Here is a 15,244-nt window from a genome sequence, read left to right as displayed (position 1 = left end):
TATGCAAAACGTAAAGCTTTTACAATGCTCAATAAACCTATTTAAACCCCCAAAGACTAAACCATTCATGTGAATCTTTTTGGTGCATTGTAATATTTTCCATTTGAAGAAAAATGTCCATAGTTGAAGAAGCACCAGAATTTCTTGAAGTTCTTTCCGATGGATCTGTAAAACGCTTTGTGCCGGGTGTGGTCTCTGCCTCACCAGAATCAACTAACGGATTCAAGTCCAAGGATGTGATCATTGACTCCTCAAAGCCAATTTCTGGAAGGATTTTCCTTCCAGGTAATCCAACATCCTTGAGTAAGCTTCCAGTAGTGGTTTATTTTCATGGTGGTGGCTTCTGCATTGGCTCAACCACATGGCCTGGCTACCATCATTTCCTAGGCGGCTTCTCTGTTGCATCCCAATCCATTGTTATTTCGGTTGACTACCGTTTAGCTCCAGAGAACCGGCTCCCCATAGCTTATGAAGACTGTTACTGCACACTTGATTGGCTTGGTCACCAAGTAAGCTCTGAGCCATGGCTGGACCAAGCTGACCTCTCCCGGGTGTTTCTCTCCGGGGACAGTGCAGGGGGAAACATATCACACAATGTTGCTGTGAAAGTCATTCGGAATAAAATCAGTCATGTCAAAATAAGCGGCTTATTGTTGATACATCCTTATTTTGGGAGTGAAAAGAGAACTGAGAAAGAGATGGCTGAAGAGGGAGCAGGGGATGTGGCAAGCATTGACATGTTTTGGAGACTAAGTATACCTGAGGGCTCCAACCGTGACTATTTCGGATGTAACTTTGAGAAGACACAACTGTCTGCAACTGAATGGATCGATGAGTTCCCCGCTGTGGCAGTTTATGTGGCAGGGTTGGATTTTTTGAAAGAGAGGGGAGTGATGTATGCTGAGTTTCTGCAGAAAAAAGGAGTTAAAGAAGTGAAGCTGGTGGAGGCTGAGAAGGAGTCTCATGTGTTTCATGTTTTTCACCCTGAATCTGAGGCAACCCGTTTGCTTGAGCGAAATATGACTGAATTCATCAGGAGCCATTAGCCATTTTCAGATGGCCATCACTAAGACATCCCAATGAGCCATATGGAAGCTAATGGATATATGAAAACCTTCTACTTCTATCTGTACTTAAAATATTCTAATATATGCATATTTAAGATGAAATTCCCAATCAAATTCGATCCCGAACAGCAAACTCCACATTATAATCTGAAATCCCATAAGTTTCCATCCATAGCAAGTACTAATAGGCTACAAGGTCATGGATGTATTTCAAAAAATAAATTTTGTAATTGAAGATTTCATATGCTTATAAAGACTTCATCACCTATACATAGTGCAATGTACATAAGTATGAAGCTAGGAAGGTTGTGCGCCTAATGACATACTTCAAATTTGGCAGAGAGAAAGGCTAGCTTCATCAGTCAGACGTAGTATCAGAAGTGCTCATGAATCCTCCAAGAAACCCAGCTCCGTTGCAATTTCCGCACAACATCTCCTTTCTTCCACTGCAAGGAAATGCGAACAATAAGAACGAAACAACGCGTAGAATCTGTCTCAGTGAGTTCCAAAATTGTGTTCTTTTGTGATGGCAATGAAGGGTGGTGGCCATGTAAAAACAAAAGGAGGGAGAAGGTGCTTGGTTACCCGCAAAGCCAACATGAGTCACCAGCTTTAAACTGCCCATTGAAGAGATCAGCAGAGTTCACTCCACTACCTTTGCATTGTGAGCAGAGAACTGCACCTGCTCAATTGCACAGCACAATACAAATTTATCCAAATCCAAATAGATTACATGCTTTTAGCACGCTTTATTTCCAACAGCCAGCTTACCATTTCCTTCACAATCAGAGCAAATCATGCTGTTGGGTTTTATGCTTTCATTACTTTTTTCAGCCTATTGGGATCAAAAAGACCAAAGTTTCAGCATCCAACATATCTAACATCTACCAACATAAATAAAACCCAGTATGTTATATGTACTTATCTATGCATCAAAGCTATGTATATCCAAAAATAATTTGAATTCCAGATATTTTGCAAATTAGCAATTCAAGTAAGATTAAAGGAGGAAAGAGTTAAAGAACCTTAGCATTCACATGGAAAAACCTAGCAGTTTTAGAGTTTTGAACCAGGTTATCTATTCGAACAAGCCTTTGAGGGCTGCTATGGTTGCCTATACATTGGGTAAGCACTGAGTCAGTGATCAATTAACAACTCAGATAAACAAGAGAGAGAGAGAGAGAGAGAGAGAGAGAGAGAGAGAGAGAGACCTGGTTCTGGTGTGGCTTTTAAGGAGCTTAAAGGTACCAAGTACAAGGCATAGGCCATTGAAGAATGAGGGAGCAAGTAGCTAGCTAGCTAGCAACATCAGTCAGCTTTATAGTTCAGGATGATGTGGCTGGGAGCTAAAGCCTCACAATGAGATATCTTCTCATAGGTGGAAGATTTGTCTTGAAGGTTTTGTTTGGGTCATTGGGCTTGAGAATGGTGTTCTGTGCAACTTGGCATAAAGTATCTTTCAAACTTTTTGGCTATATCTATAAAGAAAGTGTTATCCCCTTTTTAAATATTTTTTAATTGGTATAAGCGATTGGGGAGGGGAGTTTACACAAATATTCATATGGTGCTGAGGGTTTCAAACTTCTACTCTCATGTAGTCATTAGGTACCTGGTGGTTTCGAATCTTTGCCCACAAGAGTAGAGATGGAAGAACTCAACCTTTTATTTTCTTTATATTGAAACCGAAAAATTAAAAAACCCTTCCATTGACTCTAGCACTTCCAAGGGTGTGACTTCATGCGACAAATAACGTGTCAAATGTTATTGAGCCACTAATAATAAAGTTCTCCAATGACATGAGATACAACTAGTAATTTGGTGATACTCTGTTTCAATCTTGATCTTCTTCGATATAAAACGAAAAGGATTTCACTTTCATTGTTGTTGGATCAGTGTGAGAATCTTTCTGAGTTAGTTTCATCAAAACATGTAATTTTAATATAAAATTAAACCATTATGAACTTATATTTCTCTCATTATTTAATTAAATATTAATAAAATTTTGAAATTAATAATTTGTACATACTTGTAATACCAAATTCTAAATGCAAAGTTTTTTTTTTCTTTTCGAGTTAGTAAAAGAAGCTAATTATATAATTACTCATGTGTTGGAATTATTTAATCTATGACTTTCTTGTGTTTATTTTGGTTTGTTTTGCATTTGCTAATATATGGAAATAAAAATTTTGCGAGTTCTATGTAAAAATCAAAAATTCAATATTTACAAAACGATAAATTAGATTGATTAAGGGAGTAATTGATCCCATATTTGTTTCTTCTCTCTCCGAAACCTGACTTTCCTAATTCAAAATTCATCACTTCTCTCATTTCTAGTAAGTAAAAATTGCTTAATCAGTTAAAAATGCTAAGTTGGTACCTCAAGAAAAAATCCCACGAAAAATGCTAACAAATCATAGCAGTTGTTGTAATTATTGATAAACGGCAAGGGCAATTAAGGGACTAGGCTGTATAAATATGTGGCTCCAATCCAATCCTCGTAACCCTATCTCCCTCACTCTGCTCTCCTTTTTCTTCGAGGTCTCAACCCGGCTCTCACTCGAGTCTCTTAGCGAAAAATTTCAAATTCGTTTTTTTATCTAACGTTTTCGTTTGCAGACTCCAAACTCCAAACCCTAACCCTAATTCAACCTACTCACACTTTCGCACAGGTATATTCTCTCTCTCTCTCTCTCTCTCTCTCTCTCTCTCTCTCTCTCTCTCCAAATCCCTAATTTGTTTTAACTCTATCCGATTCAAAATTCAAAACCCTAATTTGGGTCTCAAGCTTCGAAACCCTAATTGGAGGTCTCTCTCAGCAGAATATGGGCGAAACAAGGGACGATGTGTACGAGGAGGAGCTTGTCGATTATGAAGAAGAGGAGGAGAAGGCCCCCGACTCCGCAGCTAAAGTCAATGGCGAAGCCCCTAAGAAGTGAGTTTTCGCTTTATGGATTATTGACCTATTTTCCTTCATCAGATTGATTGGGCAACAAAGAGAAATAAGTTTGTAGTTTGGTTGCTTAGGAAACACAGGAAATTAGGATGAAAATGAAATAGGTCAACCTTTTTGTTCTATGAATTGTAAATTATCTGTTGCTTGAATTAGATTGCTCAAATACGAATTGTGATCATGACTGCTCCTGATTTCTATTTAGGTCTAATTTTTAAGTTATTTTTGGTTATGTGCAGGGGATATGTAGGAATTCACAGTTCAGGGTTCAGAGATTTCCTTTTGAAGCCAGAGCTTCTTCGAGCTATTGTGGACTCCGGGTTTGAGCATCCGTCTGAAGGCAAACTTTCAAACTCGTACTTAATGAATTTTTTTTTTGCGAGAATTTGTAGCCGAAAACAAACAATGTTATCCTGACTCTTAGTTTGTCAGTTAAGCCCGTGATCTTATTTTCATATATACTAGTATATTTTGCATTCCAGTTTATGTCATAAATGTTCATCAGACTAATTATTTTTTAGTTAACATGTCGAAATTTGGATGGTTTCTTCTTATGACATTTCAAACCTGTGTTCTCTTTGTTTCATTTGGAATTTCCTTTTAGATACGGAGCCGCTTTGATTTTGATTTAGTTTACTCACTGCTTATCAGTTTTTCCCTTTCCAAGTCAAATGACGGTAAAGGATGAATTTGCCCCTTAAGAAATTAAATCCTAAGAAGGATGAATTCACTCTTAGTTATCATTAAATCCTAAAATTGATTGTTCTGATGTATCATGTAAATTCTTTTAAATGCACAAATAAAATTGAAAATGGAATTTCCACTTTTCTCTCATGGGAAGGGTGTTGGTGGAGTTTTTTTAACTTCCTGGATTGCTATGCTCTAGGTCAGATAATGGAATTGTCGAGATCATCCTTCTCTCCTAAGTAGTTTGCCCATGTTTTGGAAATTCGCTTCCATTATAAGGATTCAGTAGCTTTTTTTTCTTGTTCTCTTTTACCTTCTTCTCATTTATTTTTTATGTGTTCAATTCTAATTCAATTTGATACATGTTTGTGCAGGTAAATTGTTCTACTATCATAATCTTGAATTCAGAGAACTAGTATGCTTTTGGTAAAGACTTTCATAAAAAGATTGGAGAGGTTATGTTTTACTTACCAATGGTTCCATCGATGCGGTTTTCTTTGGTTCTTCATCAGTGCAACATGAATGTATTCCTCAAGCTATCCTGGGAATGGATGTCATTTGTCAAGCTAAATCTGGGATGGGGAAAACTGCTGTTTTTGTTCTATCAACTTTGCAGCAGATTGACCCCGTAGCAGGCCAAGTTTCTGCACTCGTTCTTTGCCATACTAGAGAATTAGCTTACCAGGTACATTTGGGATTTGCATTCTTTCTTATAATATTATTGTTCAATTAATTTTTTGCCTTACATTCATGTATATAAATTACCTACTTATGTTACTCAACTCCCGTGCAGATCTGTCATGAATTTGAGAGGTTCAGTACGTACTTGCCTGATCTCAAGGTTGCTGTCTTCTATGGTGGTGTCAATATCAAACTTCACAAAGATTTGCTGAAAAATGAATGCCCTCACATTGTTGTTGGAACCCCTGGAAGAATATTGGCATTGGCAAGGGATAAAGACCTCTCCTTGAAGAATGTGAGGCATTTTATCCTTGATGAATGTGACAAAATGCTTGAATCCCTAGGTATTTTTTCTTTCTTCTTTTCATTTTACAGATAATGTTTGTGCTCTGTTTCAATTTTCATGTACGTCTCAGTTATTGTTCACTCATTTTCATATTATTTGCCTTATACTCTGTGCAGACATGAGGAGAGACGTGCAAGAGATTTTCAAGATGACGCCGCATGATAAGCAAGTGATGATGTTTTCTGCAACACTCAGCAAAGAAATCCGCCCGGTTTGCAAGAAATTTATGCAAGATGTAATGTCCCATGGCCGATTCTACTTCAATTTTGAAGTCTTTTTTCATAATCCCACTTTCTCCAAGAGTTTTGTAATTAGGTTGAATGCGGCGGTTCCATGACGTGCTTGCCGTTGGCATTTTGTTAATATGGATACCATAGTCTGTCATTTATTTGGAATTTGCGGCTTGACGAGGGTGTTCAACTGGAGTAAAAAAGAAAAAGTGAGACACAAGGAGGAGGCCATCTCTTAGGAGTTCTCACAGTTCTGTTGGATGAGTGCCTTGTGTTCTGCATTACCATAGCCTTAGGTTCATTTTTTCCCTCTGGGTTGGGATTTTTTTTGTTTTTAGTAAGTCACCTGTGGGTTTAATTTTTTTCAGCAATGATATTTTGGGGTTCGCTAGTTGAGGGTGGGTGGTGAGTGGGTCTGTGGGGTGATCGAGTTGGTGTCAACTGGGATCAGCCTGGGTAAGCTGTCAAATTTCTTAGTATTGAGGGTCAATGTGTAAATGGTGGTGGCTTGGTGTGGTTTAGAAAAAGTATCTTCGAGGAGACAAAACAGATGGACCAGAATCTTGATTCAGGAGATCTGCTTCCGTCATTCATTTCGTTCTGGATTCTATTAGCTTGAGGAAGGCCCCTAATATGATTTACTGTGACATTTGTTCCTTTCAGCCTATGGAAATATATGTTGACGATGAAGCCAAGTTGACCCTGCATGGACTAGTACAGGTTTGTGTTTTGCAAGTGGACTTTCAGTTGATTATACTTGTTCGTTAATGTGAATCTTACCTTTATATACGATATTTCAGCACTACATCAAGTTAACTGAGGCAGAGAAAAACCGCAAGTTGAACGACCTCCTTGATGCACTGGACTTCAACCAAGTTGTTATATTCGTCAAGAGCGTGAGCAGAGCAGCTGAGTTGAACAAGTTACTTTCAGAGTGTAATTTTCCCTCTATATGCATCCATTCTGGAATGAACCAAGAAGAAAGGTTTGTAATTTTCTCTCTGATGATTTTGTGTGTGAAGTTTTTATAAAGTTTGATGTAAACTTAGCAAGCGAGCTTTTTTGAGTGCCCTGATCTCCAATATGAAGTGTCCTGTTGAACTCTCCTTGTTTGGCTAAGTTATTTTCTAGCGTTTAATCTTAAATGGTTTGCATGTTGTAGGTTGAAGCGCTACAAAGGATTCAAGGAGGGTCATAACCGGATTCTTGTGGCCACAGATTTGGTCGGCAGAGGAATCGACATTGAGCGTGTTAACATCGTTATCAACTATGACATGCCAGATTCTGCTGACACTTATTTACACAGGGTAGGTTAATATTATTACCTTGGTTTGAAAGTAGTCTCTTGTTCAACAGAATTTTTAATGTAGGTATCATATTTGTCTTTATGATTTTGTTTCTGTTTCTTCCTCTTCTTTTGGGGGTATTGCGGATGGTATTGTACATCAATATATGCCTTTGCGTCTTTTCCAGAAAGGGATTATGGGATTACTTGTGGCTGTGAGAAAATGAGAGACACTGAAGTGCAAGTGCGGTTGTACTTGTACGAAAATGTGGAATATTAACTTATTTTTGTTCCCAATACATGCTCTATTTGCGGATGCATTTTTATACACGGTTATGTATCTTTTATGCAAATGGTATTCAATTATTATTATTTTTTTGTTGTGTAGGAGTTATATGATGAACTGTGGAATAAGCTTATTTAGATTGTCCCTGATGCAAAACATATGTTTGGATATATTATTACTGTTAAGATGAAATTTAACACATTGGCGAATATATCTTGGATGCATCTGACTTCCGAGTGTTCACATCGAAATTTGCACAGGTTGGCAGAGCTGGCAGGTTTGGCACCAAAGGTCTGGCAATTACATTTGTTTCATCTGCAGCGGACTCTGATGTTCTTAATGATGTATGGAATCAGTTTTCCTTCTGACTTTTCACTTTGTTTATTGTTTTTATTTTTCAGTTCGTCAGTTTTAATCTTTTTGGGTTTATAAATGCAGGTTCAGGAAAGGTTTGAGGTTGATATAAAGGAGCTTCCTGAACAGATTGATACTGCCACATACAGTATGTTTTCTTGCTGGGTTCAAAGTTTATTTTGTGTCATTCTGATATACTGTCGACTTTGATAGTTGAATAGTATTTCGGCCTTGCTTTTTTTGTTTGATGATTTCTTATTGTGTGCTAACTGCTAGTTTTTGTTGTATCATTTGAAAATGGAAAGAAGTAGAGATCGTTCTTTATCGTAATTGTTTGGGTCTTATATTGGAATGTAAAAATGTATAAAGGGTGGAGAATAACTCATTGGGATCATGGAGTGCCACTTGCAACTTGTTTTCTTGAGTGAAAAATTTAACAGCAATATTTTGTTACGGTTCTTCTATTTAATAGAGAAGGATGGTTCTATTTTAAAAAACAGAAAAAAAAACACGGTAAAATATGGGTGGTATATGTATTGTCTTCCCTTGAAAACTGAGGGAGCTTTTGGTGGGATTTGTGTACTCATTTGGTTCACCAATTCAAATTTGATGCCCTGTTCTCCACTTTGTTACATGGCTTAACAGGATCCCACTTACTCATATTAATCTACTATTGTTGTATGCAGTGCCGTCTTAATTGAAGTTTGGGTCTCTCAGTTTACAATGAAGGCATCAGTTTGGAGGATGGGATGAAGGAGTGTGTCGCAAGACGTTCTGTTTTTTCTGTCAGACTGATTGATTTTAAACGATTTGTTTTATGAGGTAGAAGCTCAAAGTTGATGTATAAGTCTTTGAACTTGTGGTCTCTAGAAACTTGCGGTCCTTCCTCCACACAACAAAGGTAGCAGCAGGCAGGCGTAACTAGGGCTTTGAGATGTAGCCGCGTTTGAAATTTTAGTGTCCATTTGCAGTATTATTTTGTATTAATTAGCTCTCCAACTTTTATGCTCCTGTGGGTTAAAACAACTTGGAGAGAATTTTATGTACTTTCTCCGCTTTTAAACGTTAGTACGAAGATTTTAAAAGAAAAATGATTTTGTTTTAAGTATCAATTCCTTTCTTGCTATGCAAGTTTTCTTAATTTAGCCAATCTTTATGAAAGTCCTCTCCTATAAAGGAATAATTTTTTTTAAAAAAGAAACGTGGTTTTAATTTGTATGTTAAAATTGCGTTGTAATTGGTCTGGAAATAAACAAGGAAACAGAAAAACCACCACATCAGGCCGACAGAAGGGTGACTTAAACGCAAAAATGTTGAGAGTCCAGTAATTCCGGCCACTTTGTCCAAAATTCGAGACAAAAATCAATTAACTCACAATCCATAGTGGTGTTTTCTTTCCCGACCATTTCAAGGGAAAAAGGAAACAAAACAATATGATCATGTTGAAAATGGATCCTTGGCACCGATATTTAGATTTGAACTATTTTGATGCTCTCTTTTCTCGTGGGATCCACGAGATTTGGAGACCTATGTATGACCCATTTTATACAAGAGAGTTGTGTGTTTAAATTAAAGAGACGAATAACAAACATCTTTTTTGGTTCCTCACTTGATCTCGCCAATGGGAAAAAGAAAAAAAAAAAAGAAAACGGGGCTCATTGAAAATCCGCTTGATTTGGAGGGCTAACAAAAAAAATATATAAAAAAGGCTTTTGAGCTCTACTCATAGAATTTGGTTTTAAAAATTATAAACCCTCTCAAACCGAGTCAAACATGGACTAGCTCCCCAGATACCTTTCCATGCAAACCCTAAGGCAATAAATTTGTTTCTCATGTGCACATATATACCTCCATTTACGAAATTTGAAAATCGCTCTCTATATTTGTACTTAAATTAAAAATATGAACAAATTAGATATATTGTTATGGAATAGAAGATAGTAAATAGGATGGAACACTCACTCCACTTTCTATATATAGAGTAAATAGCAATTTTTTTTTTGGGGGTCAAAGCCATTCGTTCAGTGGATATTATTGTATACAAAATGGTACCAAGATAAAACATTTACTACTTTTTCATGAAATTGCTACCTCCTTTTTCACTTTGTTTTTACTATTTATTTAATTTTTTCTTTTATAAAAAGGACCCCAGTATAGCCGCCTGGCTAAACTCTTTAAACATAATATATTTACTCAGTATAGCCGAGCGGCTATACAATTATTACGAAAAAACCCAATGCTAGGTGGTTTAAATTTTTTTACTAGTATAGCCGCTCGGCTATACTATTTATTAAAAAAGGACCTAGGTATAGCCGCGAGGCAATACTATTTATTAAAAAAACATTTTTAAAAACCCCAGTATAGCCGCTAGTCTATAATATTTAAATATATTATATTTACAAAGTATAGCCGCGCGGCTATACGATTTATTACAAAAAAGGACCTACCTAGCGTCTAGGCGGCCTATTTTGTTTTTTCCGCGTATCGCTGCGCGGCTATACTATTAATTTAAAAAAAAAAAAAAAAAACCGAAGTATAGCCGCGCGGTCATACTATTTATTTTTTTTAAAAAAAAAAGAAAAAAGACCCCAGTATAGCCGCACGGCGGTACAATTTATTTTTTAAAATAAAATAAAAAAAGGACGCGCCTAATAGCGCCTAGGGGTCCGATTTTCTTTTCTTTTTTTTTTAAAAAAAAATTTTAAGAGTATAGCAGCACGGAGTATAACCCCTGTGGCTATACTATTTATTAAAAAAAAATTCCATTGGTGCTGTGGATGAAGAAAACCTAATTATTTATAATGTGTTTGACTATGGCGGCCTTTGCAAATGGCGAAAATGATGATTCAGAAGTAAATATATGTTCATTTCTTCAGCTTTGTTGTTTGCTTTCTAATATTGTATCTATGATGTGCAATTGAAAGGCGTTTTTAAAAGCATGGAAGGATGTGTGTGAGGCTGAAGGAAGTTATTTTGGTCGGCCAACGATGGAAATACCTGCCGGAAAGACATTTAAATTGAAACCTGTGCATTTTCAAGGTCCCTGCAACTCTAAATCAGTTCAAATTCAGGTACTTAATCTGCTTAATGTGTTTGGAGTGATTTTCACAATTCCAAAAGTGTTTTTAGATAACACAAAACATTGTTGGTAGTTAGTTATATATGGCTGAAATGAATAACAAAGCTTTTGCGGAGAGCAGTAGATAGTAGCTTCTTCATAAAGTGCTTATAAATGAATTTAAGAACTAAGCATTGATTCAGCAAACTTTTGTCTTTTTTTGGGCTCTATCAAAAGAAAAAAAAGAGGATAATAAGCAGATTGGTTTTTGGGTTGATTATTTAGATGAATCATTTTCCAAATTAATCAATTGAAAATTTGATTTTTGCTGGAGGCAGGTTTTGGGAACTATCATTGCTCCTGTCTATAGAGGTGGATGGAGAGGTTGTGTTGAAAATAGCTGGCTACGGATTTCTAATGAGGGCAATCTCATCATCAAGGGATCAGGAATGATAGATGGCCAGGTTGAAAACTGGTGGAATAAACCGAATAAATACCATAAAGTAAGTACGCGTCTTCTATATTCAATGCATAAATATTATATTTATATATATATATATATATATATAGTCCCGTTCTCCTGGACCTGTGGTCCAAGAAAACTGTGGTCAATCACCCTTAGATTAGATCTATAGAACTTCAGTTGAGGCTGTGCAGAATGCAATCACGTTGAACTGTGCAGCAAGCACAAATTGCACAAACATCAGAATGAGCCACGTCAACATAACATCATGGGCCTCTGGAACTCATCAAGTTTCTGCCTCTTGTATGAATGCTAATGGAACCTCAAGCTAGCTGCACCACACCTGCTGTGCCTTGCCTAGCTGCACCATGATTGCCTGGGGGAAGGCCACTGTGGAGAAGATGAAGATTTTGTCTTTTAATCAAAATGCCAATAAGGCTGATGATAGAGTTGAACAAGTGCACGTCCAACATTGTAGGTTTACCAATACTCAAAATGGTGTAATGATAACCACAAGGTGTGGTGCGGTTGGCAAACTGCCACCTCCAGTTGGCGATCTACTTAGTGCCTCAATAGTAGAGGTTCAAAACCCGTTGGAAGCACTTTGTGGCCAGGGACAAGCCGAAATCCTATCATTATTGACCAACATTACTGTGATGGTGCAGCTAATTGCCCACCTTTGGTAATTGAGTTACATTATTTTTAATGATCATTTCATTTGTTTCTTAATCACATTCATAATCAAGTACGTTAGTTAGTTATAGCTAATTAATCTAACTCTTTTTCTTTTCTTTGTAATCTTCTTTTACAGCCAGGAGCAGTGAAGGTTAGTGATGTAACATATACTGGGTTTCAAGGAACTTCAGCTACAGAACAAGCTATAACCCTAGATTTCTCACTTGGGTTGCACCAACATTGTAATGGACCATGTCAACATAACCTCGGCTGTGCCTGGAAATCCAGTACTGCAAGCTTTATGCAAAAATGCCAATGGAAAATCAAGCTTTACTACACCTACCGTCCCTTGCCTATCAAAGTGATCGCTCGATCGATCGATGCATACCGCTGTTCCATTTTGAATTTCATTTTTTTTTTCTTTTTTGAGTTCATTTTGAGGGATGTATCGATCTAGCTGTGGATGTAGGACAACCAATTCATAGTGCCAAATAATTTTGAAAAATTAGTGATATGTTATCTTGAAAGAATGATTTCTGATGCCTAACTTTTTCCTATACCTTTGAATTGATTACTTCTAATTTTGATGTACTTTAATTAGCCAAATCCAGCTTCATTTAAATGATCACTGAAGATAATTAAACACACTGCGGGATAGAACTGAGGCGCAAATGGTTAAGATACACAATTATTTACTTATCTACATATAGAATTAATTAAGTAAATTCATGAATCATATCCTATTAAATTCAGGTCTTGGTGCTCTGGTTTGTATTTATTCTGTTGTGATTTGGCTCCCAGTTGTGGATTTGTTTAATGAATCCTCCCTTAATCAAAAGTACACAAAATATAAATTAGGCAAGATATGATCTATCCAAAAGAAAAAAAAAGTGTACTAAGGATTATTATATAGACCAATTATCATACATAGATTGCATACTAATTGTCATTAATTTTTAATTCCAGTAAAAATGATTCACGCATGCATGGCCAACTCCTGTATAAGAAGAGGGCGATGACAGTCGGATAATCATCTCTCACTTAAGTTTAGAAATTGAGTTTCAGTTGATCCCTTGAGTGCATATATATGGTGAGGAACATGGAAACTTCTAGACTCAATTCTTGTTTTCATGTGCGTTTTGTACTAGCTTGCATTACTTCTTTCTTATTTGGTAGCTCGAATTGGACTGGATTGGAGTTGAGTAAAAAATAATTATTATGAGTTCCAACCCTCTAGATGGGACTTGTAAGACAAAATATGTTGGACTATTGGGCAATTTCATAAAGTTAGCTTCAACATACCAAACAACGGTCAAGACACTTGTCCAATTTAATTGAAACAATCCAGTACAGTCCTACCTACCATATTTTATAGTACTAATTAAAATCAGTTTATCTTTTTATTAATTTTGTGCAGGACCTTCCTTCACTAATTAGCTTCCTCTTTTTAGTTATTGTTGCTTCATCTAGTTTTGGCATTGGATATGGCCAAAATGGCACTTTCAATGTACTTGATTTTGGTGCTTTAGGAGATGGCGTTGAGGATGATTCCCAAGTAAATAATTCTGATTGAACTCTTGTTAAATTATATGTACTTGTTTCAACAAAGCGTCATATTGAACTGATTATTTATGATGTGTTCATTGATATGGTGCATACAAAATTAGGCTTTCTTGAAGGCATGGCAAACAACATGTGGAACTCCCGGGGACACACAAACCCTAAGCATCCCACCGGAGAAAACCTACTTACTTAAACCTCTCAAATTCGAGGGTCCTTGCCAGTCCAGCCATGTTCAGATTCAGGTTTTATCATTGCATATATGCTTTTAATTTAATTGTCAATATTTATTATATGAAGGCACATTTTCTCTGTTACTTAAAAATTGAATGCCTAACTTAATTAATTTAATTAGTAATTAGCCTTGTAATTTATCAGATCGATGGGAGTATTGTGGCCCCTTCCAGTGTTGATGAATGGATAGGGTCAGGGTGCATATCTGGATGCTGGTTATGCTTCTCAAACGTGGAGGGTCTCATCATCCAAGGAACTGGAAAAATAGATGGCAATGGTGCAATTTGGTGGAACCAAGTACCTAAAATAATAACTCACCCATTTACATTTACATAAACTGTTATTTCTTATTAAATATTTACATTATTATGGTGCAAGAATACTCAAAATGGTGCAAGAATCAAGACGTGGCAGGTAAACCCTCTTTTGCAGTTGTGTTTCGTGTATTACACACGTCTTTGATGTATTGCTTAAGTTTTTTCTGTGTTTGATCAAATAAATAAATAAATAACTTTTTCTTTATACTGTTATCAAGGGAGCACAAAATCACACTTGTTGGGACCAAAAATCCCATCATTATCGACCAACATTACTGTGGCGGTGCAGTTCAATGCCAATCTTTGGTAATTAAGCAACTGAGTAGCAGCTAATTAATCAAAATTTATATATTTAATTTCTTTAATTAATTGGGAAACTCATAATATTGCAGCCAGTAGGAGTGGAGGTGAGTGATATGTAACATATAGTGGATTTGAAGGAACTTCAGCAACAGAAGCAGCGATAAAATTGGATTGCTCTAATAGCTTGGGTTGCACCAATATCGTAATGGACCATGTGGAGTTAACCTCTGGTTTGCACAAGCCACTCCGAGCTTTATGCAACAATGCCAATGGAAAATCAACCTTTACCGCACCTGATGTTCCTTGCCTTCAAAGTGATTCATCCATGGATATTTTTGTGTAATTTTGAATATATCTCGATTGTAGTTTTTTCAGGCCCATATTATAAGTTTTTCTTGAACAAAAATACACGAGTCTCATTTTAATTTCTGGCCACATACCACTCAAAAGTCAAGGCCGACCCTTTCGATTTCTATGGGTTAATTCTGTAATTAGCCATGCTTACAGTAATTGATGGATGTAAGAATCCAACAGCGAATTTATAAAACTGGATTATGACAAGATTCAAAATCCATGTAAAAAGGGCTTTGACTTGCATACCACTAGTCTTTGGTTCGAACTCTCATGGCACCTTGATAGTGTGTGTGAGAAAACTTCATCCCCTAATATCACTTGTATCAAACCTGACTACCATTATGTTTATAAATTAGGCTTTCTTGAAGGCATGGCAAAGAGTTTGTGGAACTGA

General features: G+C 36.5%; 3 protein-coding genes across 5 annotated transcripts; 2 read left to right on the top strand and 1 right to left on the bottom strand.

Moving 5' to 3' along the window:
* The first annotated feature begins 113 nt into the window (after positions 1-113).
* On the top strand, positions 114-1,046 carry LOC110763756 (strigolactones hydrolase CXE15-like). Its single transcript, XM_021966601.2, has one exon. It carries the CDS (start codon positions 114-116, stop codon positions 1,044-1,046), a length of 933 nt encoding a protein of 310 aa, XP_021822293.1.
* Positions 1,047-1,201: 155 nt separating this feature from the next.
* On the bottom strand, positions 1,202-2,485 carry LOC110763758 (protein BUNDLE SHEATH DEFECTIVE 2, chloroplastic). Its single transcript, XM_021966602.2, has 5 exons — positions 2,279-2,485; positions 2,093-2,181; positions 1,839-1,902; positions 1,653-1,749; positions 1,202-1,513 (listed from the first exon to the last, which is right to left on the bottom strand). The coding sequence occupies exons 1-5, from the start codon at positions 2,334-2,336 to the stop codon at positions 1,426-1,428; spliced, it is 396 nt and encodes a 131-aa protein (XP_021822294.1). The 5' UTR covers positions 2,337-2,485; the 3' UTR covers positions 1,202-1,425.
* Positions 2,486-3,552: 1,067 nt separating this feature from the next.
* Positions 3,553-8,998, top strand: LOC110763769 (DEAD-box ATP-dependent RNA helicase 15). 3 transcript variants are annotated; one of them, XM_021966616.2, is made up of 12 exons: positions 3,553-3,736; positions 3,887-3,999; positions 4,257-4,357; positions 5,217-5,389; positions 5,498-5,729; positions 5,848-5,966; positions 6,625-6,681; positions 6,762-6,946; positions 7,124-7,268; positions 7,793-7,876; positions 7,971-8,034; positions 8,573-8,998. In XM_021966616.2, the coding sequence occupies exons 2-12, from the start codon at positions 3,890-3,892 to the stop codon at positions 8,581-8,583; spliced, it is 1,281 nt and encodes a 426-aa protein (XP_021822308.1). In that variant the 5' UTR covers positions 3,553-3,736; positions 3,887-3,889; the 3' UTR covers positions 8,584-8,998. The 3 variants fall into 3 exon arrangements, with proteins under 3 accessions (XP_021822308.1, XP_021822311.1, XP_021822309.1); XM_021966619.2 differs by having other exon boundaries at positions 3,884-3,999; XM_021966617.2 differs by having other exon boundaries at positions 3,853-3,999.
* The last annotated feature ends 6,246 nt before the right edge of the window (positions 8,999-15,244 follow it).

The sequence above is a fragment of the Prunus avium genome, chromosome 1, assembly GCF_965620075.1.
Source record: "Prunus avium chromosome 1, drPruAviu1.hap1.1, whole genome shotgun sequence".
In the NCBI taxonomy this organism is placed as follows: Eukaryota; Viridiplantae; Streptophyta; class Magnoliopsida; order Rosales; family Rosaceae; genus Prunus; species Prunus avium.
This window is presented reverse-complemented; position numbering and strand designations above follow the sequence as displayed.